Source organism: Python bivittatus, unplaced genomic scaffold (assembly GCF_059951505.1).
Source record: "Python bivittatus isolate LINGU-HERP-01145 unplaced genomic scaffold, Pbiv_v1 ctg000960_np1212, whole genome shotgun sequence".
Classification (NCBI taxonomy): Eukaryota; Metazoa; Chordata; class Lepidosauria; order Squamata; family Pythonidae; genus Python; species Python bivittatus.
The window spans coordinates 2,778,368-2,802,913 of record NW_028277124.1 but is presented as its reverse complement, the minus strand read 5'-3'; the positions used below and the strand labels follow the sequence as shown (position 1 = coordinate 2,802,913).

Genomic DNA, 24,546 nt, shown 5'->3' with positions numbered 1-24,546 from the left:
CAACAGGAAGTCCAAGAGAACTTCCACGTCACAGATCTGCTCCTTCCAAGGAAGCACAATCCCATCTAAAGTCAAAGATGGGACTTCCAATAAGCCAGATGATTTCTGAGCAAACAACCATTCCAGCTTGCAGGGATTCAGCCTGAGCCTGTTTCATTCTATCTTGTATTTGAGAGCTTTCAGATGCCAGTTCAGAACATCCTGTGCACCTTCTGTTTGGCCCACAATTGAGATGAACAATTCAGTGTCATCAGCATTTACCCCAGACTGCCTGATGACATCTCCCAGTAGTTTCAGGTAAATGTTAAATAGGATAGAAAGAGGATCAAGCTTGGGGGCACCCCATATCAGCAGCCAGCGCTTCCCCTATCACTATCAACTAGCACAGCCTACTTAAGAAGGAGCAGAACCTCTATAAAACCGTGTCCCTCATCCCTAACCCTTGTAGGCAGCCCAGGAGGATACTGTGGTAAATGGTATCATAACCCACTGAGAGCAAAAAAGAACCAGAAGGCTGAACACCCATAATCCAGGTTTCTTCCTAGTTCACCTGCAGAATTTGCCAAGTTTCTGCCCCGTGTCCAGGCCTGGGCCCGGACTGGTCAGAATCCAGGTAATCTGCTGCTTAAAAGGTCCATTGTAACTAAGCCCAAATCACTTCCTCCAAAAAGGAAGAGTTGGATAAGGGTTCAAAATTGTCCAGATTTAGGAATGATGCTTTCAGGAAGGATATATCACTAACTCCCTCAAGGCAGGTGGTACCAACCTCTCCTTTAAAGAGTCAACCACAGCCTCCCTAATCCAGCCCCCAGCCCACTTCCTGGCAGAATGATTAAGTTAGGAATGGCAGGGGTTCAGCTCATGTGGCAGAGCTCATGTTGCAAATGACCTTGTCTGCTTCCTCAGCATCCACAGGATCAAATGAATCCCAGATAAGGTGGCAGAACATCATCCTAGCCTTCTCAATGGGTTCTGAACAAGAGACATTAAGTTCAGAGTGAGCATGAGCAATTTTGTGTTAATATTTTTTTGTAAAAAGGTTGTAGTGATCTGCAGGGTAGTCTTCCTCCTGAACCCTGAACAGAGCTGGACAGCATTCCAGAAGATAAAGAAAAGGCAGGTGATGCTTCGCCATGCTATTACAATAGTGCAGGCTTGAATGTGGGCTCATACAGTCCTCAATTTTTGCTGCTACTCTAGGTATCTCCACTTCATCTCCCAGAACTCTTCTGTAAACCTAGAAGAATCAGGGAGAGGCCTCTCAGGCAATCGTATCTAGCATCCTGTCAATTCAGAATTCCAATTGTTGATAAGGATTGCTGCAGAATTGCCAATAAGATCCTAGGTGCCTACTGAAAAATTGGTGAGGCCATAAAGTGCCTAGAGTAGCCCATCCTAACTCACCCCAGTACCTTGCAGAGATTGTAAATTTCAGTAAACCTTGGGTGACTAGGAAGTAATTGGAGCATGACAAAGGATTGATGGAAATGTTCTCCACCTTCAGGTCACAGAGCAATTGCTGCAAGGTAAAAAACAAATTCAGTGTGTGGCCACTTGTATGAATTCAGACAGTAATAGCCAGGGACAAATCTATGGTAGCTATAAACTCCCATGCTATTGCCAGTTCCATCCACAGTGCATGGGACATAACAATAGCATTATATAATCACTATTCTTCAAAGTTTCTGTTTACCTTCATAGCTCCAACTGTTTCTTCTTGGTTAGGATCCAGTCAAGAACAGGCAATTTATTCCTCTACCTTCTGAAATAGGAAGTTCTAAGCTAGTTATGTCCAGAATTTGTTGAAGACTCGATATTTAGTGGAGTTTGTAGAAAAGATTCCTATTTTATTGTTGTAGAAATTCTACTTTATTGTTTTAGGGTATTGTCACAATCTTGAAAAGGCTGTCCAAGTTTCTTGCTTCCCATCTGATACTAAACAAAATCAAAATGGGGTTATTTTGAGGGTTTGTTTCCTCATGTTTGCTTCAGTTTCTGGACAATGTAATTATTTCAGCAAGCTATTCCTTCACGGTTCGTTCATACCTCCCCCCAGGTCATTTCTAAATTCCTGTACAATCTTTTAGTAAAAGTATAATTTCTTTCAAGTCAAGCTCAACTCCTGGTGATTTCATGCGCACATCTATATTGTTTCTTTTTTACAAAAATACAGAAGTAGTTAGCCACTGCCACTTCCTGGGAGTTTTGTTCTGTTTTGTTTTTAATTTTCTAGTCCCATCTACAGCTCTGGTATTCCGTGGAGGACTTTTATCCAGCCAGCCCTGTGTAGCTTACAACCTTAGACAAGCTTAGCCAGGTGCTGCTGAGTTACCTTTCAGTAGAGAATATCCAAATGTCTTCATTGTACACTCTTCCTGGGGAAAATGATTAATAAATGTCTGAAAATAAGGAATCTTCCTTTCTTTGTATCTTTGGAAAGACACTGAAAGTAGATTCATAGTTGTATTAGTTAAGAGTGATTTCTTGTGACCCTGGTGGTCTCTTTCACACAGACCTCAACTTCTTCATGCACTTGCCATAATGCCTTCTATGCACACACACACCCATCACACTTGCTCCTTAATTACATTTTTTGCAAGTATTTTTTCTCTCTTCCTATGGCCTTTCCAATAACTCATTAAGGAAGCTCCTTCAAGCCTCTTTCCTTCTCTTTTAATATGGAATAGGTTATACTCTAATATTTAGTTTATACTTCTCTTCTAATATTGAATAGATTATACTCTCATGTTTTGCCATGAGAGAAACACTTAATATTGTTAAAGTTATTGTTTTTCTTTATTTTTTTTCTTAGGCTCAACACTTCAATGCGCAACTTAAAAATGTATTTAGTGTTCTTAATTATGAACGAATGAAGAACCCTACCTTACTTGGCTCATCTGTGTTTGGAAAGAATGATATTTATTCAGTATGGAAGAAGTTTGTTTCAGAGGTTTTGGAATCAAATGCTGAAATGCCTAGATTCTACTTTGTGAAGGTATGTTAAACAAATAATGAGATGTTCTTATATTGTTGTTCACTTTGTGAATGGTCCTCCTTTTTTGATAAAATTCAGCTTTTTTCTTTTGTTAAGGATGCAGTCTTGTTTCTTGGAGGCATGGCATATTTTATTCTTGATCACTGGAGCAATGATCTTGACCAGAAAAGTTCAGCTCCCGTTAAGATGAAAAGGCAGATCAGAAAGAACTTCCTTCCCAACCCCTTCAGGCTTTGACACTGTACCACAAATACCTCTGGAGCTGCTTACCTGAAGAGAATCAACACATGGGGAGGTGGTGGAGCAACTGCAGGGTCAAGGTCCAGACAGACCAAGAAACTTAAAGTTAGCAAAGAACAACAAGGCTGCATCAAGCTGTGCTACAGTTGGACAAAGGATTGGCAACTAGCATTCTATGGATAAGCCATGATGAACTCCATACATGTGGATAGTTGGAAAATAGTTCCCATCTTGCCAAATATGTTGATTCCTCAAGGGCTCCCTTCTGTTCAGTCAACATGGGGCCTAATAATAGTTTCCCATACATTAACATCTGCACCTTTCAGACCTATCAGATTGGTTCCAGTTAGGATCTGGTCATAGAAAATGGTCTTGATTATCTTAGCCTTACTCAGGAGTGTAGAATTAAGGGCATTCTCTGGAGAATATGTTAGATTTTCATCAAGATAGCACTGGAATCAAATGCATCCTTTCTTCATCCCTAAGGAGAGCAATATTCCTAGGTCACAAAAATTGTGTTATCTGATTTCTGTTTTGCAGACTATATTCTTGTTCTTTAGCTGATAATTCTCCCTCTCCAAGACAAGGGCATTTATAGGTAGATAAACAGTCAGACAGTTTTTGTATGATCAGAGATAATTAACAATAAGAGCATATAGTTCCTCTCCCTGTACTCAGCTCTTAACTTTCCTCAGTCCTTTTGAAAAAAAACACCATCATTAATTAAGTTTTTTTTGGGAGGGGAGTTAATCTTCATCCTTTACTGAAAGTGAGTATAAATACATATAACTAAACTAAATGAAAATTTGCCTTCTGTCACTTTCCCTTTTTTATGAAGAATTGTAAGCTTTTGGCCACTATCACAATGATGTTATTGAAAGCCATGACGACTGCACAATTTATCGACTTGTTAATGAATATCCTTCTATTGTTATCTCTTTTATTTTGAGTGATATTTGAAAATTGAATGTTAAGAAATTGCATCCATTTCTTTTCCAGGCTGATGTCACAGGGGCTTATGACACTCTTCCCCATGATAAACTGGTAGAAGTGATTTTACAGGCCCTTGCACCAGACAAGAACACCACCTACAGCATACGACGCTATGCAGTGATCATGAGAACAAGAAGTGGGTGTATAAGAAGATATTACAAAAGACATGTAAGAGAGATGTGTGGGTTCATCATTATTAAGAAAAAACTAAAGTTGGGTTCTTTGAATGTGCATAGATAATGACTAGGTCACATAGAGCAACTCACACTCTATATGTGGTATTTTGATACTGTATCTGCAATTTTCACACTGCTCACTTTTTCCTGTAGCCCAACTGCACAGCCATGAGGAAGAGGTGTTTCTGTGCCACTGTTAACCAGCATTTAATCAGAATTGTACGAAAAGGAATTTTGGGGCTTTTCCTTAGCAATCTTAATATAGCGTATTTTCTTTTGGATTTCCAACCTGTTGAACAGCCACTGGGATGAAAAAGATTTCACTCTTCATCAAGAGTATCAAAGAACTAAGTGTTCCTAATGAGATAAAGATTGCTTTGTCCACCTGGGTTCTCAAAGAAGCTTTTGTGTATGTAGGTAGCCCTCAAGCCATTATTAGCACTATCTGTGTTCATTATAAAAAGGCTGTACATCCTGTGCTAGATAAATCATAACATGGTAATCACCTTTAAAGGCTTACATGGATTTTGGTCTGGCCATTGTGATCACAACTACCACTGTGGCCTTTGGAGTGGTCTTCCTCATTTGCAGCAGGCTTTTGTGAGAGCTGATGAAAACCACTTTCCCTTTCCTCTCCCCGTTTCTCCGTAGAAGAAACAAGTGGATTTTTTTTCATACTAAACTTTTGCAGAGGATAGGTGCTGCAATAGCTTTTTGGTCTTATTTCTTGAATAAACCCAGCAGAAAGGGGATCTTGATGGATTTTTCAGAAGAGAATAATGACATCCACTAGAGGCAACTTGTGAAGTTCTTTTCAACTAATTCTTATTGTAGTCCTCTTGCTGTCTGACCTGATTTTGGAAGTAATGCTGCTTAAAGAAAGACTTTTAGTAACACTGTTCCTTGTTCTACCAGCCAAGTTAAAATAAAGCACCATTTTTTCTTGTACTAAGCATTAACTCTTTTTTTTTTCTGTGTATCTTTTGTGCTACCTTAATTCTGCAAATATACAGCTTGAAGTACAAGGAAGCAGTGCTAAAAGGAGGGAGTATTGGTGTGAGGGTTACACCATGGATATTTATATGTCCCCATATTTATATTTAAACTTGCCTTCACTTCTAGGACTTAAAATGTTGTATTTTACTACCACCAGAATTGATGTATCCTATCTTCTAATTTCTACAAGTAGCAGCATCAATTAGGCTAAATAATTGATTCCTGGATGTGGGTATTAAACATGATTTTTGCAGTCATTATACTGTTTTTAATGTCTTTTTTTTCCTTTTTAATTTGATATTTGAAAATAAATATAATTTCTATCATAGTATTCACACAGAATGGCTTTTGGTTTATTTATTTATTTATTCATTCATTCAATTTATATAGCCACTCATCTCACATTTGTGACTCTGGGCAGCTTATAATTAAAACATAAACACTACCCAAAAAAGAAAAAAACTGCCTTACAAACAATGCAAACATTAAAAACAATTAAACAATTAAACACTTACAGTACAATCCCTGGGAGAGCATAGCCATTCAAGAGCAGTACAGCCATTTTATGGGCTCCACATCATAATGTTCTTTCACGTTCTTTACATTAAAATATATCTGACATTGTTAGTAATGTCAACAGTGTTGACTCTCAGGCCAACTCAATGACGTTCATTATACTTTATTTCATTTTTTTTAGGTGATCATTTAAAGAGGGTTTTTTTCATGCTGTTTGAGAAAAACTAAATGGCCAGACCCAAGAATGTTTTTAAGCCTGGCCATTATCAGAGAAGGCTCCTGTATTTTTATTTCTTTGTCTGAAAATTACTGGTAATTTCTACTCAGGAGATATCTACCCATTCCTATTTTACATTATGTGTTGTAATTTTTTTTCTGAAGTTAAAATAACTTAATTTGGATGTTTTTACAGGTATCTACTAACAATGAGTTTATATCTGGAATGAAACAGTTTGTATGTCATCTTCAACAGAGCACCTCAGTGAGAAATGCTGTAATTGTTGAACAGGTAATTGAATAGCCAGAATTTATATTTCTGAAAAAGAATTCACAAACATTTGCCTTTCTCCACAAGCTTTCAGAGAGCTGCTTTTCAAGCTAACAACACTCTGGTTTGCAAGTCTGAAAATCTGAAGGCAGCCTCTCACTGCATCTTAAAGTGTTAAACAGTTACAAACATGGCTCAAAGTTCAACCCGCCTCATTTTTTTCTCCTGGCTTCTGTCTTGCTTAATGAGTTCTTTAATCCATCTTGATGGGAATCAAGATGTCCAAGTTATCCCTAATGTCAGAGGGAAATGTATAAGAAACCTTAACATTTGCATATGTAAAAATTATACATTTTGAACTACACATTTAGATAGTATCAAAGGGGTCCATTCAAGTGTTGTATCAATTCTCTTTCAATTTACAGTGTGCATAATTTGTTTATTGGAATTTAGCCTTTGAGTTTTACATTGTAGCTGGCTGCGTGTTTTTGCCACTTACTGCCACTAGATGGTAGTAACATACAGGTGTGTCATTTTGATGGAATCCTCCTTAATTCAACATAATTTTAGTTTTTGAACAAGACGTTTCTTTCACATAGCACCACCTCATACTGGGTGTTTTAAGTTTACAGGAGGTTCTTAGAAGCTTGGCCATACATATTTACAAATGTATACATGTTAAAAACTATAGTTAGGCTAATACCATGATCCTGGTTTACATGGATCTGTAAAAAATTTTGCCTAGTTTGGTTTTAACAACAGAAGATAAGTTATGCCTTTTGCAATCACATTCCCCTCCCTCTCTCCCCCCCCACACCAATGAAGCAGGTGATTACTATCAAGGGACAGTAATTAACATCTACCTGCAAAGTGGGAGGAGGGATTTTCTTCACTTAATTAGTTGACTTTGGCAACTCAGAAATGCACAGGGCTCATTTCAGACTATTTTACCTGGGCTGTTTTTATATTTGCTTTTCTTTTTGTTACTGCAGAGTGTTTCTCTGAAGGAAAGCAGTTCTAGCCTCTGTGAGTTTTTCTTGCAGTTGATTCATCATAATATTCTGAAGATTGAGGACAGGTACATTTTTATTCTAAGCTTTATATGAATGTTTCACCTGGCAACTTGCTGATGAATTTTTAATTGGGGCAGGAGTTTAAGGAGAACCCCAAACCCTCTAGCTCAGCGTTGTTCAAACTTGGCCACTTTAAGACGTGTGGACTTCAACTCCCAGAATTCCCCAGCCAGCCTTGCTGGCTGGGGAATTCTGGGAGATGAAGTCCACACATCCTAAAGTGGCCAAGTTTGAACAACGCTGCTCTAGCTCTTGTGTTCTTTTCCACCATGGCCCATCGGATGGCTCCTGAGAACCACAGGCAGAGCATCTGAATATCCTCCCACCCATATTCCCCAGCAATTATTACTGAAAGGCCTACTGCCTTCATTACAAGAGGTAATATATAGTCATCTTGGACAGGAGCCTCTGATTTGCCATGAATTTGTGCAAGCACTTTTTTAAATGGTTGAAGTTGGTGGCAAATTCTACAATTTAAGTATATGCTGTATAAAATACTTTTCTCCATTCTGAACCTCCCACCATTCATTCCCATTCGATAGCCTTGGAAAACATCTCTCTTTCTACCAATTTATCTCTATCATGTCCTCCCTAACTCACTTTTTTCTAAACTAAGGAATCTACAGTTCCTTAAGTTTTTAAGACTTATCGACTAGGCTATGTGTAGAAACTGAATTGGCAACGTTTATCTTCTGACCTGCCCACCTCTTGTCAGATTTGTTCATTCTTTCATTCCCATTGTGTAGTTGAGGGAATGAAGCTATGGCCAAAGGCTGCAAAACTCTCAGTGGCCAAGGAAGTTCAAATATGGACTGAAGACTATCATGTCTTCTTTCTGGAGATTAACAAAAGTATTGGGGCAGCTGTTGCTGATTTTTATTAGAAATTGCTACTCTTGCCACTTGATTTTGATGGCATGTAAAGCTGCAATTATTATTTCTTGCTTTGCGGTTCATTTTCTTTCTTTTTTTTTGAGTGCTTTCATTTTCAATTCATTTCAGCTGCAGTCATTGCTGTGTGATTTTCAAATAATCCTTTCTTCTAAAGATCATCCTTAACCCTACTGAGGGTGGAAACCAGAACATCTGCCAGGATTCAATCTGATTCTGACCTCAGAGCATTTTGTGCTTAGCCAGCCAGCCTTTCCTGTTGAATTCATTCAGGTTTCTCCTGAGATGTCATCCTTTTATGTATTTAGTCTATTATAATTAACCTTTTTTTTAAAAGAGTTGATTGAAGAGGGACCAATTTATCTAAAACACAGGTTAGGGTATAGTGGAGGGCAAATGTAGAGCATTTAGGAGATGGGACAGGACAAATTAGAGGGCAGGGATTGATTTATGTAAACAGTGGACAAAGTGGAGCATCTGAGGATTAGGGAAAAATCAGCTTATTCAGATGGTGGCAGGCATTGGATTGAGAAATCAACTTAGAAATGTGAGAGAAGAAATGCTTCCAAAAGTACCACTGACTGACTGACTTTTTCTTCTCAAAACACTGGCATCGATCATATCTTTTCTTGTATTCATACCCTGCTCTTTCTGTTTATGCAGCTCCCATGTAGCACTCAGAAGGCCATCCCAAAGAAGTTGTAGCCTTATATGTTATGGCATATACAATTTATTATAGAATAGTATTGTCTTTGAGAAGACAATTAAGTAGTGCATGATGTGCATGCTTAGAAAACTTGCAAACATCTCTCTCTTTCTCTCTGCGGAGACCTTTGCCTAGTATTAGATGGTGATCTGAGTGTGGTTAAGCCAATAGAAATCTTACAAAGACCTAGAGAATATCATGGAATATTTTGGCTGAGAACTCATTTTTCTTAATAGCATCTTCTTTTGGCATAACTAGATGGCCTTCCAAGCAAAACTCCTGAGAAGGTTTTGCTATTAACTAGCTTAAGTTTATAACTAATATCAAATACCTAGACTACATGCACTAGATAAATAGTTATTGCTAGAATATACAAAATGGAATGCATTTCCCAAGGGTAGAGTTATGTAAGTAATTGAAGCTGACCAGGAAGAAAGATCAAAGACTGTCTGAAGGACTCTTACTGTCTTTCTCTAATGCTTTCTGATTGGTCCAGTGCTGACTGATTAAAGTTTTTCATAAGATTCTGAAAATGATTTTTATTATCTGTTCATACAGTTCAGAAACCTAGAAATGACAGGTAGCATTGAAAATATCTGTAGCAACAGTGGCTATGTGCATACATCATTTCCAGTAGAAATGCCTTCTGCTGAATTGGACTTTTAGATTCCTAAGCCTTATGTTAGTGTTGGATGGAAGTCATTCTGAGCTCTACAGTGAATTTGGTATGTTCTGCATAAAAAGTGGGTGTCTCACCATTGCCTTGCAGACACCATTCAGATTAGAGGTGCCATGGAGAAATCCATGTAGAGTTTTGAATTCCAGTGAAAACTGTCATCTTTGAAAAAGCAAGAGGTGGGTTAGTTGGTTGGCTGTTTTTTGTTTTTGTTTTTAATCTTTTCTGGCCATTTCCTACTGGCTTTATCTGTAAAGAGAGGTTCCGAACTGAGACAAAGAGTTTGTAACCTGTTTCTTACCTTTGTAATTACCAAGCATAGGAATGATGTTTTATCAGCTTCTAAGAAAATGTAATGCTGTACAATAATAAGTCAGAGGATTTTCAGCAAGTGGCAGATTACCATCAAAAAAGAAAGCCAATTGAAAAAAAAGGAAGAAAAATATGTCTACGCTTAAAAGTCTTACGGGTCTTAAGAGAATTTGGCAGGCTGGACAAGCAAGTTTTTCCATTCACCTCTTTGCTGCCACTCTGTGCAGTTACTCTCTATGTGATGCTTGACATAACTTCTTTAAATTTCTTTCTTTTTTTTCAATATAATTCTATTAAGAATTTTAATTACAATAGTAACAACTAATACAAACTAAACTTAGAAAAAGAGAAGAGAGTGGAAAGAAAGAATAAAAAGTACAGGAAAAAAGAAAGAAAGAATGTAATAAAGAAAAAGAAAAGAATATATAAAGAAGTGACTTCCAACCTTCATCACAACAAATATAAATAAATTTAATAACTCTTCACTCCCTAGAAGGTTAAGCAGATACTCTTCATCCCATATCCCATCCCTTATCTATAAGCCACAACTTTTCAATCCCTTATCTATAAAACATAAACTTTTCAATCTTGGCATCAACAAAAAGTCCATAAAGGGTTGCCAGAACATTGCCAAAAAAAAAAAGCTTTATTTTAAACAATCAAATAAACCAACTTTATATTCCTTCCCTTTACTTCTAATATTCTTAATTGTTAATTCAATCAAATATTGTTGTAGGATTTGATTTCTCTTCAATTCTTCTTTATCCCATCACACTGATTTCTTCAAGGCTTTAACAAGCGTCTTTTGTAGATCCAATATGAAAACATTTTCCAGGTCATTCTCTTGGTTTATCATTTGTATTTCCATTTTGATTTTTAAAACTTCAGCCAGGTTCTTTTGGCCTGTCTTTTGTAGTTCCACATTCTGTACTTCCTCTATCTTGTCAGATAAAATTTGTTCCACATCTGTTATTCCTTCATTAACAACTTTTAGACATAGTCTATCCATAAAAACAGACCGCATTACTGACAGTGTTGATATTGTAGTTACTAACTTCTGGATCCATTCTTCAAATATCTTCTTTAATATGTCTGACATTATAATGTTTTGCATCGTTTTGAAGTCCCAGTGTTAACTGACATCAGGGTTTTTTTGTATGTTTTTTTGCTGCTTAAAATCTTTAGTCCACTTTATGTCCAGTTTCTAAAATCATCACTTATCTTTTATTATGACTTGCAATAGCCAGGATAGCCAAAATAATTCTGTTTTCCACAATACGTTGTTTATTTTTTGTAGTTAATTCCAAAATCTTACAGTAAAAGTCAATATTCCAAATTTATCTGGACTCTTAATCCATTTATAACTTTCTTAGATCAAAATCTTATTTAGCTTTTTGCTGTTTATTTCAAATTCTTTAAGTTCTTAAGCTTGTAATTAATTTTTATTTTGTTCAGAGTTGAAGATAAACTCACCCAATGAAGATTTTTCAAACTTGTCGTTCCGAAGGTCTTTAATATCTTTAAGATAGTTAATCGGAAGTTTCCAAAAGTGATTAGAAAGCAGGGTTTGTGAACTTAGTGTCCTTTAAAAGGCTCTGCTACAGTTGTGAGCTAGATGGCTGATCCCGTCATCTCCCAGCACTCAAACCCACGGAAAATCACTGCCCTGCGGTCTCCTCATGAGGAGCAGCCGTCCGGAGCACATGTGGGCAATCTCTTGTCCTCTCCTTATCTAGAGAGGTTCCAAGGAACCGTCTACTCACCGGTTCTTTGGTCTTTGCCACAGTCATCAGCGCTGCCTTTGCAAAGCTATCTTCAGTTTGCCATACCTCCCCCGGAAGTCCTTCTTTAAATTTATTTCTTTTCTTCTCTCTTCATGAAATAGACAGCTATTCTGCCTTCTCCATGCCCTCCCCCAGCCTGGGAAAATCATACTGTAGTAGAATTCTGATTGGTGGAATGGAATGTACCACTGCAGATGGGAAGTGACATTTTGCTGCCGTCCCATGTACCCAAGTTTATTTTAAATACAAATATAGACCAAACCTCCAATCCATCAGGTAGTTAGGCCTTACTCCAGTGCTCTGAATGCATTGTGTTCTACTGCAGGGGAAGACTTATCAATATTTTATTTTTGTGATCCACAGTCTTACAAGTATAGTTAGGTAAGTTGTCTATTCAACTACGTATGTCAGAAATGTTCCACTTCATGTTACTGCTTGTATAGATCAAGGCAAAGAGAGGAAGAATCTAGGGAGGAGCCCATGAGATGCCAACATGAATGTTTATTCCAAGGGGGAGGGGGGCACAAATAGGTCTTGTTTGAGGGGTATGTCGAGTAGATGAATCAATGTACTGGTTCAGAATTCTGAAAATTGCTGTCTAACACAACTTGGGGCAATGTTGTCCCAATAGAAAAGCCCATTTTCTCTCCCCCCATACCAAGGTTCCAGCCCAAGTTCCATTTACTCACTCTGTTTTCAGGTGGAGAAAAATCATTATCAATGTCATATGTTTCTCATGTGACGCATAATTTGCCCATCAGAAAATACTTCCTTATTGCTGTGAAATGATTGGCCTTATTAGAAGTTACTTTGTTTTACTACCAGATTTGAGTTCTTAATGATGGTGGATGTTTGGTTCCTGGCATTTCTCAGGTACTATGTCCAGTGCTGTGGAATCCCCCAGGGCTCCATTTTGTCAACTCTGCTTTGTAATCTCTGTTATGGAGACATGGAGAACAAGTTGCTGTGCAATGTACAAAAAGACGGGTAAGGTGTTATTCTGCTGTTTGGCATATTAGCTATTCCCAAAGGACCAAACTCCCTTGTGCTGAAATCTTTATAAATGTTCAGTATCATTAGTTAGATAATAACATAAAGCCTAGCATAAACTCTTCCAGCTAAAGGTGAAAGGAGACGGAGGATTACCCAGCATTGTCTTCCCCCACATGGTGTCTGCCAAACATATTGGAGATCAGCCCCCTTCCCTACCCAAATCTGTCTGTCAAATTATGGGAAGTCTAACAGAGCTAAGGTGAGAAACACTGAGGCAAACTGGCCAACTTGAAACATAGGAAGTATTTACGTAGGTGTTTGGTTGAAGCTACAATGTCACATGTGTCACTGTGACATCAAACAAATTATGCAAATTATATAATTTGTGTCAGTTGCATCCTGACACTAATTTGCCTCATTTGTGTGATGTAATGACAGGCATGATGTTACACTCACATACCACCTCCACCACCCCAATATCCATGTGCATCTGTATTAGAATGTAGACTATTTTCAAAACTGCGTTTCAAGCAGGCCTGGGAATTGTAGCTCTTTGAATGTCTCCAGGAATCTGACAAAGATTTCCCTTTGCTGGTAGTTCATAAAAATGGTGGCATTTCTGGCAAAATATTCCTTCCAGAAGCCATTTCAGGACATGAAAGAAGAAGAGGTGGTCACTTTTTGCCATAACCGAGAGCCACCCACCCCAGACCAGATTCTTTGGCATACACATAAAAATGCAGAGTTGCTTTCTTCAGAGTGCAGCATGAAATGAAATGAAAAAGCAGCACTTAGTCAACTCACCCCAGTATAAAGGCGTGCAGGAGCTGACAGTGAAAGTTCTCCTGCCACTTTCTCCAAGATCTAAATTATTTAAAACCTCCAGGAGGCTGATTTTCTCTTCTGCGAATGTGCTGCCAGGATAAGCATTCTTAATGCAACCTTTCTTAGATGTGTGTTAAATATGAGTTTATGCGATTTGCTTACAGTGTGTCAGGATTTCTGGCAAAATTATGGAGTTGCCAAGAAGCTTGGGAAATCTTTTATTATCAGTAATAAATATTAAGTTGAGTTGGATCTGGCTAGTGCTTGGACAAGAGGCTACTAGAAATTCTGAAGCCATAGACTGAATTGAAAAGTCTGAAAACAATCTGGGAGAAAGGCAGTGGTAAAGCATTTTTGCTGCCAAGAAAACTATGTGGACACATAGAATTTAAGCCACATTTGATCCAACGAAATTTATTTTTATCTTCAGCTTGACACTGAGGTCTGGCAAAAGGTATGGTGAAGGTCTGGAAAAACCCAAGCATATGCTATTATCCTTACTTAAGCTCTCAGAAAAGCCTGAGATTTTTTTTTCGAGGCATTCTTCTGCTCAGTGGTCAGATACAAGTCCAATCAGCTCCTCATCATATGGAAATTAAACTCAGCAAGTGGATTCATCCATCATCGTGATGGATGATCAGAAATTACAATCCTGTTTATTTAGTGCCCATTTTATTTATGGGTAAAAAGTTAATTTATGGAACTGATAGATTTTTTTTTTATGATGCAGATTTGGATAATAGACTAGATGTGATATATGTATTATGTTTACCTCCTCAAGTGATTGAAAAATTAACAGATATGAGCAATGCATTCATGCTTTAAAATTTAAACATTCTCAGGGCCAAGTTTTTAATTTTTTTTTTAATTTTACAGAGTACTGATGCGTTTAACAGATGACTTTTTGCTCGTTACACCTCATTTAGCACAAGCAAAAACATTTCTGAGGTATGACAATGAAATATACTACTTTCAATGAGTGATTTAATCATCTTTCCCTGAACTTTAGCACTCTGCGCACAAAGGAATGGAAAAATTCCTACCCTTGTCCTCTTCTGCTGCTCTTCCACTTCCTTCTACATGGATTTGGTATTCCATAAATGTGTAGCTAAAATGCCTTTTTTCAAGAACTTTGACATTAGAGTATATGCAAGAGAAGATGAACAGAAATTTTCAGTAAAGTCCCATAGAGGTGGCAATGATTTGATTGAAAAAGCCTGAGCCATGAACCCGCTGGTACATTGCTTCTAAATAAAGTGATCCGTCCTTGCTCCTTCCATGTTTAGCAAACCAAAATGGACTTCATAAAGTAAGGGGGAAAGCAAGTAGAAGTGGCTAAATTCACATAAGTTAAGAAGAATCAGTCTGGTTTTTTCAATGCAAATTCTTATATTTTTAGTGTCTCTGCCATCCTGCTTAAAATTAGCAATTCTAGTGTTTTCCTTTGATATCAAAACCTAATAGTCTGACCTACAGCTGTTTTCCCCAGTTTATTGTCTCTAGCAGTATTAGGACTGCAGAATTCAGGGAGTTGCATTTCCAGTACAACTGGAGGATGCCATTTTTGGAAAAAGTGAACAGGTAACAACTTACTGTGGAGGAATTTATCATATGCATCTGCGCAATTAGTTATTGTAGTAGAATATATCATATATATCTTTGCAGCTAGCACTTCTAAACATGTATTTTTGTTCCTGTAGGACTCTAACCAAAGGCATTCCAGAATATGGCTTTGTTATAAATCCATCTAAGACTGTGGTGAATTTTCCTGTTGATGAACATGTTCCAGGTTGCTTGGAGTTCAGACAGTTACCAGTTCACTGTGTTATCCCATGGTGTGGATTGTTGATTAATACACAGACGCTTGAAATTTACTGTGATTACTCCAGGTATGTACTATTCAGGAATAGTTATTGCATTAATATTAGGACTGAATGCTTTAATCAATGGGTTGATAAACCAAAGATTTAATGGATGAATTAATGGGGCAAAATTTAGTTGGCAAAGTCAAGTTAAATGATGGTCTATAAGTAAAGGGCACATTTGCTTTTTCTTGAAAGCTGGTGGTGGCAAATTAGTTGGAATATGAAATATAAAAACATAGTGAAAATAATTAACTATGTGCAGGTGGCTTTTATTAAATTTAAAGTCATTTAGAATCATATTATCCCTCCCAAAAGTATCTGTTTCATAGTACACAGATTAATCTACATAAATTAAGAAACAGATGATGAATCAACTAAAATATCTTGATAGCCTAATTAATATACATTACTAGAGACAAAAGATAAGCTTAAAAGCCCTCTGCTATAACCTAAAATTGATTCATTCTGACTTCTATAAAACGTTAGGTTCTTCCTTTACAGATTAAATCAGGCTGGCACAAAAGAGAAAGATGCCCTGTCACACACTCGGGGTGGATTTTTGGATTAATAGACTAATTTGTGCAGAGCTTATAATGGGACATTTCAGATTTATGTGATGGAATAATTGGAATTAATAGAGTTGACCATTTGGCAGGTTGCAAGACTTTTTATTTTTCAATCTGAATTGCACCATCCAGATTGCCACCCTGATGCATGAATTGTTTTGAACTGTAAGATATGATAACTTGCCGGGCCACACATACATTCCACTTCAGCGTGACAATTGTTACAGAAAATGCAGTTGGTGCTTAGCAGGGACTCCTTATATGCTTGGATGTGTACTTTTACCTTTCTGCCAAGACATTTTGCTGTCCGAAAGAGGGGTTGCCTTCCACTCCCACTTCGGTGCCAGGCTGGATTTTGTCCCATGGTCTGCTATGTAAGTCCTAGGAGTTTGAAGAGGGACTGGGAACCATGCCCAGAAACTTCCCCTTGTGATGAGGGGAAGAGGCGGATCTCCCACCAACAATCCTAAATTCTGGGAAGTTCCAAATGACCTCTGCATAAGTCCAGAACCCATTTGTATAAAGTTACAGATAATTAGCCAGTTATCTAAAAATTATAGTTTGCCATCAACATGCTTAAAATGTTATGACCTTCTAAGTATCTAATCTTTCCCTACATGACCATTATTTCAAATATCCATATCTTGAATCTTGTAAAAGCCAACTTAAATATATTCTTGTAATAGGAAAAAAATCTAATAAACTAGAAGAATGCCTAAATTATGTTGATCTCCTTCCCCACTTATCTTCCACTGCAGTTATGCTTATACATCTATCAGGTCAAGCCTCTCTTTCAAATCTACTAGAAAAGCTGGTGTGACCATGAGAAACAAATTGCTTGCAGTCCTGCAGCTGAAATGTCATCCTTTGTTTGTAGATTTACAGGTGAGAGAATGCAGAATTCAGAAGTGATGCCTGAAAAAAAATGTATATGCAAAATGATCCCAAACATACAGCCATATCTCGGTATTTAGTGCCACCCAACCAACTTGAACCAGAAACTGATGTCACTCCAGTTACCTTGGCATCACTACATGAGATGGTTACCCCCCCCAATCTTCAATTCTGATTTAATTTGATTTAATGCATGTTTGTATTGGCATAACATTTTATCTTTTCCTATTTTCCCCCCTCTAAATTTAGATCAATAGCCTTAGGACAGTATGCATAAATGTTTACAAGATACTACTTCTGCAGGCCTACAGGTAAGCATGATAACTTTAAAGCCATGGTTCTGTTAATTGCCATTGGAATGTGCTATGGGTTAGGAAGATGTCACACTACACTTTTTCAAGGTTGCTTTTGAGTGTACTCTGCTGTATCCTTTTAATGGAGTGTTTTGAATACATCAAGTGCAATTAATGTTGCAATGATGCTACCATGCTCTGTAGGAGGATCTGTGTTATCAGGGCAGCCTTCACTATTAATTTCCAGTATGGATCCATATTCCTCCTGATAATGCTTTCTAATGCTGTCATTGCAATACAGAGAGAGTTATCGGTTCTTAGAACTTTTAGAAAATGATAATTACTGGTATTATTGTTGATTCATGTGATGATTTGGGAAAATGCTTTAATGGTTCATGGATCCCACAAATAATACTTTCCTGTTCTGTAAGTAATTTTATATAGTGATTTTTCTAAAAGGGATGAATAGCCTTCAGTTCCAGAGCTCCCAATTACTTGAAATTATTCCTCAGGTATACACTTTCTACACATTTCTGTGTCTCCTCAGGTATACACTTTCTACACATTTACCTGTTTCCTACAGTCTCTTTTCTTTTGTCAATTTATCCCCAACTTCACACAAATAGGCCACCAGCAGAATGGTTTTCATAGTGTATACGTCCCCCCCTCCCAAAATTTTATATTTAATCTGGCCATGCATAAATTGGAGATTTGCAGCTTTACAGTTTCCTTTGGACCAAACCTCAGTGGTGATCTGTACTCTGGAAAACGTTTGGGTTTAATTGTCTAGAGCAGTGTTTCTCAGCCTTGGCAGCTTGAAGATGTAGTGGACTTCAACTTCCAGAATACTGGAATTCTGGGAGTTGAAATCCACACATCTTCAAGTTGCCAAGGTTAAGAAACACTGGTCTAGAGGCTCCTAGACAAAGAGACTAGTTGAGCTGTTTCTTTGATTCCTATGGTGACAGTTTCCTTTTTTACATATTCTAGCAAACAGCATAAGAAATCTTCACCAAGAAATCTGCCAGTGCAAAAAACAAGCCCTTTTAAAATAAAGAAACTAAGTAGACATGAGTTTTGTTTGATAACTTGGGAAATCTTTGAGTCTAAACAGAACGATCAGAGGTTGTTGGAAGAAAACGAAAGGGCAGTTATAAAGACCTAACAGCGTGGCCAGCAAGTGCCAACCATGATAGCAAAACACGGGATTATACTATAAGGTCTTCTCAAAACCGCAGTTGTGCAAGTTTACTTGGGGTGGCCTCCTGAGAGTCATTATGAAGCAATGTAGGCATTGGGAGCTTTCTCAGCTAAGTAAATGTTTCTAGGAATGGATCTGCATCATTCTCAGATCAAAACTGACGTCAGTTCATGTCAGTTGAAACAACTGTGTATATGCAGCTGCTCTTGCTTCTCCACCCCCACCCCTCATACCACCTCCTCTGCTATCAAAGAGTAGGTGGTAAGCATGTAATTTATTAACCAGTTTTGCTCCAGAACATTGTGTCTGGATAAAATCTGTCTGGACTTTGACATGCATCCTTTCAGCCTTGCCCTTGCTGCATTAGAATTCCCATCTTCACTTTCTTAAGTACTGATAATCCTTTAATGACTTTACAATTGAACAAATCTTTTCTCTTGCAAGGTTTTATTTCTCCCTCTCTCTCTGTCTCTCTCTGTCTCTTCTCTGCAAACATTTGCTTATCAGAATTATAGAACATACACTTTGGTCAAGGCCAAATGGAAGGAGAAGTTTGGTCCTTTAGTCTCACTGTGTTGTATCACTATTCAGTTCAACAGTTAGTTAAAAAGTTCACAAGCAGTAGGGAGTCCCTTAAAAGTCCATATATGTGCTGGCCTTAAAGCCACCCTCTCGCAGGCAATTCCCTGATTTGATCCAGTACAGATTCTGCCTCCAGAATTCTAAATTCAGTGGCATTAGGTCCTGATATATCTTAAACCCTCTCCACCCTTACAAGCAAGGAATATCTGTGGCTTTTTTCATGCTAGGTTTCATGCCTGTGTTCTCCAGCTCCCCTTTCATCGGCATATCAAAAATAACCCAGGTTTCTTCCTGATGGTCATCTCTGATACTGCTTCATGCTGTTTCTCTGTTCTGAAAGCTAAAAATGCAGGTAGGTGAAATAAAAAAATTTTTAGCCCAAAATCCCCTTTAAAAATGGCTGCCAGAGGCTGACTTTTTCCTTTTGTGTGTGTGCCTTTGACTGCCTGGACAAGTCCCTGCAGTTTTCTTGGCAAGATTTTGGAAGTGGTTTGCAATTGCCTGTGTCCTAGGGCTGAGAAAGTGACTGGCCCAAGGTCATCCAGCTGGCTTCTTGCCTAAGGCAGGACTAGAACTCAGGGACTCCAGATTTCTAGCCTGGTGCCTTAACCACTACATCAAACTAGCTCTTTTTTCCTTTCTTAAAAACAAATTAAACATGATGTTGGAAATCGCTGTGCCCTTTCCCCTTCAAGTAGCCTCTAAGAATACTGATTAGGAGTGAGACTATGGCATGGAGAGAGGAGCAGTTAACTGTGGAGTCCTTGTTGCTCTCTGAGCTTGGTTGTTTGCAGACGTTTCAGTACCCGACTAGGTAACATCACCAAAGAGCAGTTAAGCCCCTTTTCTTTCTGCTGAAGTGAAAATTGCTTCCCCTGTGAGATGCTCTGTGGCTTGGAAAGGAAAATCTCATTGGTTACTGCCAGGTACAATGATTTATTTTTATTTTGACATCAGCATCTAATAAGGAATTAAATGCCCTGTATATACTGTAATCCCAAATGTTTTCCCACAAGGGTGGCAACGGCATGGTTTTATTTTTTGCTTGTTTTTGAAGTAAAATGAAATATCCAGTGATACATTTGAATGTCAGACCAGTTGGTCCCTCGGTTGCAGCAACGATCATGCAAAAGTAGTGATGTTTTATAGAAAAGCAATTGTACCGAGTCCCAAAACCAATTCCTAAGTTTGGGGGATTTCTTTTTCTTGTATAGGTAGTCCAATTCCGCTTTCTTACAAAGCAGTTCAGTGGCTTTCCTACCATGCCTTCAGTACTAAATTGGAAAATCACAGGGTAATTTACAAGTGTCTTCTTGTACCTCTCAAACAATGTAAGTATTCCTTTCCTTTGATGTTCGTCATACATTTGAGATGTTTTTAAGTGAATTCATAAAGCATGAATACATTTGATGTACAATATGACAATTAGCATTCTGATTGTGGTCCTTAGATACTGTCTTTCTGTAAGCGCTGTCAGATATAGTTATTACTCTTTCCACATCATTTGAGGAGGGAGACTAGGATTAGCTAATCACCCTACTCCATTGCAGCCTCACAGTCTTGCAGAACTTCAGAAAAGAGGTAGCTGTTCCTTAGTAGACTGTCTGTACAACTTAGGGGACAAGCTGGGGGTAACTCCTATCCTGCCTCAGTCTAGCTTAAGCTGCAAGTAATTGGTTGCTTCTAACAACTGCTAGGCTAAGTATTATATTCGTATGCGCATATCAGTCAATGTATCTGTCCACATCAATAGGGTCTATATAAGCAATGTAATGTCCTCAACTGCTACTATGCTCTCCAAATATTATCTCTATTTCCAATTATGCTTTCTGTTATATGTAGGTCTTTTTAATGAAAATCTCATTAGCAATATACAAAAGCATTATTTTCTAACTGTAGTTTTTAATTAAAGATGCCAACATATAGGTAAAAATAATCCTAGTTACTGTGATCATTAGTAAAAATGGTTTTAATCAATACGAGTGCCGTTAAGAAATTATGTTTTTCTTTTAGTGAACAGAGAGAACTCTGCCCAAAGTTTCATTTATAAATAGAATGTTGGCACAATAAGGAGATTTTTATGATCTCAAGTTAATATTGCCTAGATATATCTTCTATAATTGGGTGATGTTATCTGCACAGTCACTGGCATCATTCCTGCAATAAAAGTGTGGGCTTGTGTATTTTTATTATCATCAGCTGAATCAATCCACTGCAAGATGAAGGTCTCTTCCTGAAAGTTATAGACTATAATCAACACACTGGTCCACTGAAGGGTGGTAGATAGTTGTTTTTCAACATCACAGTCTAAGGCCGAGGTCACCCAACTGACTTCTAAAACCTGGGTCTCCTCCTCCTAATCCAGCACCTTACATTATATTACAGTGTCTCTTGTGTGAAATCTGAAAATGCAAAGTTCTAAAAGTCAAGGAGCACAGTGAAAAAATGGGGCTAAAATTAAATATAAAGAAGACCAAATTCATGACAACAAGTAGAACAACCAGCCTTAGAATTGGCAATGAAGATATCAAAGTGGTGGACAACTTCTGCCTTTTAGGATCAACTATCAACAGTAAGGGAACAAGCAGTCAAGAAATACACTGCAGACCAGCACTCAGTAGAGCAACCAAGAAAGCCTTGGAAAAGATCTTCAGATGCCGTGATGTGTCTATACCTACAAAGATCAGAATCGTGCAAGCCATAGTATTCCCTGTGACACTCTGTGGAAAATAAAGTTAGACTTTGAAGAAACAGGATAGGAAGAGTATTGACATTTTTGAACTTTGGTATTAGAGAAGACTCCTGAGAATACTGTGAACAGCTAAGAAAACAAACCAATGGATCATCGAAAAAATGAACCCAGAGTTCTAATTCAAGGCACAAATGACCAGGCTCAAATTATCCTATTTTGGACACATTATGCAAAGACCTAGCTCTCTGAAGAAGGTTGTAATGCTGGGAAAGGTGAAAGGAAAGAGAAGAGGACAGCAGGAAGACAGACAGACAAAGTTACAGTGATGAATGGAAGTCCTGAAAGGCTAGGATAGGGACAGATCATCATGGAGAAAATATATCTATATGGTCACTAAGAGTTAACAACAATTTGATGGCACGTAATCAAAATATAGCACTCCATTCATTCATACACGCACCCACATACAAACAGCAAAAATCAGCATCAGCTTCTGCACCAAACTGGCTGAAAAGCAGAATTTGTCATATCATGCATTGATAGCTTCATTATGTAAACTGAAGCAAGCACAATGCAAAACAAATGAACTCTGCAACCAAGTGGAACAAATGCTAAGCACAACAACAACAGAATGAATATATGAATGAATATATGAATGAATGAATGAATGAATGAATGAATGAATGAATGAATGAATGAATGAATGTATGTATGTATGTATGTATGTATGTATGTATGAATGAATGAATGAATGAATGATAGATACTGAGTATTCTTAGTGGAACATGTGGCTGCTGCCAATTTCTGTGATTTAATTCATTATTTTTATTAAATATTCAAGCAAATTATTTCCAAAGATATCGGTAGTAGCCCTACAGAAGGAAGATGACTATAGAACCTTTTTGGGGCTTTGTTCTCTGCTTTTCTCTGATGCTGTGTACTTGATGATCTGGTACATCTGTTCAGAATAACTTATTGGTCTAAAGAAGTATTTAGTTAATGACACTTTCTTTGTAGGTAAAATACGGTTGATTCGTCAGATTCCAGAAGCTACCATGCAACTGCTTAGTGAAGTAATAAAGCCGTCATTATATGAAGATTTCAAAGCCATCCTCGATTAATTATATAAAACAACGTTCTTCCAAAGGTTCGCCTTCTACTTGCTTAATTTTTCTGTCCATGTGTTCACTTGAGACTTTTTCTACAAAGGAACTGGAATGTAACAAGTTATCTTTTTAAAGCTTTGCCTTACCTCATCTAGTCAAGTTTGTGCAATGTGATTATAGTCACATTGTCAGTGAATTGTAAAGAATTCTTGATAAGTAAATTACAGCACAACTGTCTTGTCCAAAAGGGGATGTATACTTAATTTTGTGAATCATTGAGAGATTAAGACAATTTAGGCAATAGTTTTCACATCAGCTCTACTTAAGCTCAGTAAATCAAAAAGTATTTTTTCACAAGGCAATAAAAAATGTGTCTAATTTGAAATTCTGGTGGTGTTTGTTTTTGTTTTTTTTAAATAAGAAAAAATTAATGTAATCCAGGAGTGGTGAGCCAGCTGTCTCTCCTGATGCTGTGCCTAAAGTGTAATTTATGGTTGTCAAAAACTATATTCTATCCTCTAAAGCCTGATCAGAATAATGCTAGGTGTTATATAGTATTTTTATAATGATCGGTTATAAAACCAAGTTGCTTCCCTTAAATTCTGTTGAATCATCCTGACCTTTCCTAACATACTTCATTGTTTATATGTTTGATTCAATATAACCCTGCTATTACATTGCAGATGGCTTATCCCCAAGAGAGCTTGCCTTGTGTCCTTAACTCTCAAACATGTATGGGAGAATGCTAGATAAATCTGAGATTAGGCTATGCACTCAAGCATACGGATTCAAGATACAGCTGTAGTTTTATTGCAGACATTAAGCCTACATCAGAAAAACATTATCCTCTTTCCCTGTACTTTGCTGACATAATAGGGAGCTCCGTTGCCAGGCTAACTGCTAAAGAAGATGAAGAGTTCTATTGGTGTTTATTGTACCGTTCTTGGTAATGAGCAGTCTCTAGTACTAAGTAATCCATATGAAAGTAATTGATGTAGCTCTGGCTAGATTGCTATATAAAGTTCAATTCAAATCTATGCTGATCTGTTCTTCTTTTTACAGATAATTGATATGTTCCCTGGGTCTAGGGAAGATAGTTCTGGCAAAGATTCAGACTTTAATTTTTGCCCCATAGGTTAGATGGTGGACAGTATAAGCAAGGAGTACCATGCCACCTATTTTTGTGGCCCTACAATGAAAAATGAGGTAGCAAGAGCTTCTTTTGAATTTCCATTGTTTCACATGGGAGAACCCTCAAAATGTTTTGAGTGTTGCTTCAGCAGGAGGTTCAAAACATTTGAATAGGGGTGTTTTTGTTTGGCATTTGGGACAAAACATTTTTCCACCCCATTTCGTGCCCAACCTTACTTTAACAGGTTTAGGAGAAGTTTGCAAGACAGGCATTGCCTTTCTCTCAAATTGCAACACAGAGGAAAAAGGGAACCACACTTGATCTTTGGCCCTGCCCCGAAAGTGCTCACAAAAATTACTCCGTCAGCCATTGATCAATTTCTACCCAACGGGTCATTTAAGAACTGGCTTGTATGAATATACTTACTTGATTGTGTTTTTTCTCCTCCCTATCTCTTTCTCATTATACTTTTTCTTTTGTTCAGTTAAAGAACATGGGGAAAATGTATAAAATAAATTCTTGAAAACCTTTAGCGTGGCAGAATATAATATAA

The 24,546-nt window shown here is 37.6% G+C and overlaps 1 protein-coding gene across 1 annotated transcript in view; it reads left to right on the top strand.

Moving 5' to 3' along the window:
- TERT (telomerase reverse transcriptase) overlaps nt 1–24,546 on the top strand; it is a 34,304-nt gene that overhangs the window by 9,499 nt on the left and 259 nt on the right. The window contains exons 5-16 of the mRNA XM_088131395.1: nt 2,813–2,995; nt 4,235–4,396; nt 6,329–6,424; nt 7,396–7,481; nt 12,718–12,831; nt 14,539–14,610; nt 15,363–15,551; nt 16,852–16,978; nt 17,237–17,298; nt 19,291–19,419; nt 20,282–20,394; nt 22,773–22,902. Of these exons, the coding sequence (XP_087987521.1) occupies nt 2,813–2,995; nt 4,235–4,396; nt 6,329–6,424; nt 7,396–7,481; nt 12,718–12,831; nt 14,539–14,610; nt 15,363–15,551; nt 16,852–16,978; nt 17,237–17,298; nt 19,291–19,419; nt 20,282–20,394; nt 22,773–22,876 (1,437 nt within the window). The 3' untranslated portion in view covers nt 22,877–22,902. The remainder of the gene's footprint in view (nt 1–2,812; nt 2,996–4,234; nt 4,397–6,328; nt 6,425–7,395; nt 7,482–12,717; nt 12,832–14,538; nt 14,611–15,362; nt 15,552–16,851; nt 16,979–17,236; nt 17,299–19,290; nt 19,420–20,281; nt 20,395–22,772; nt 22,903–24,546) is intronic.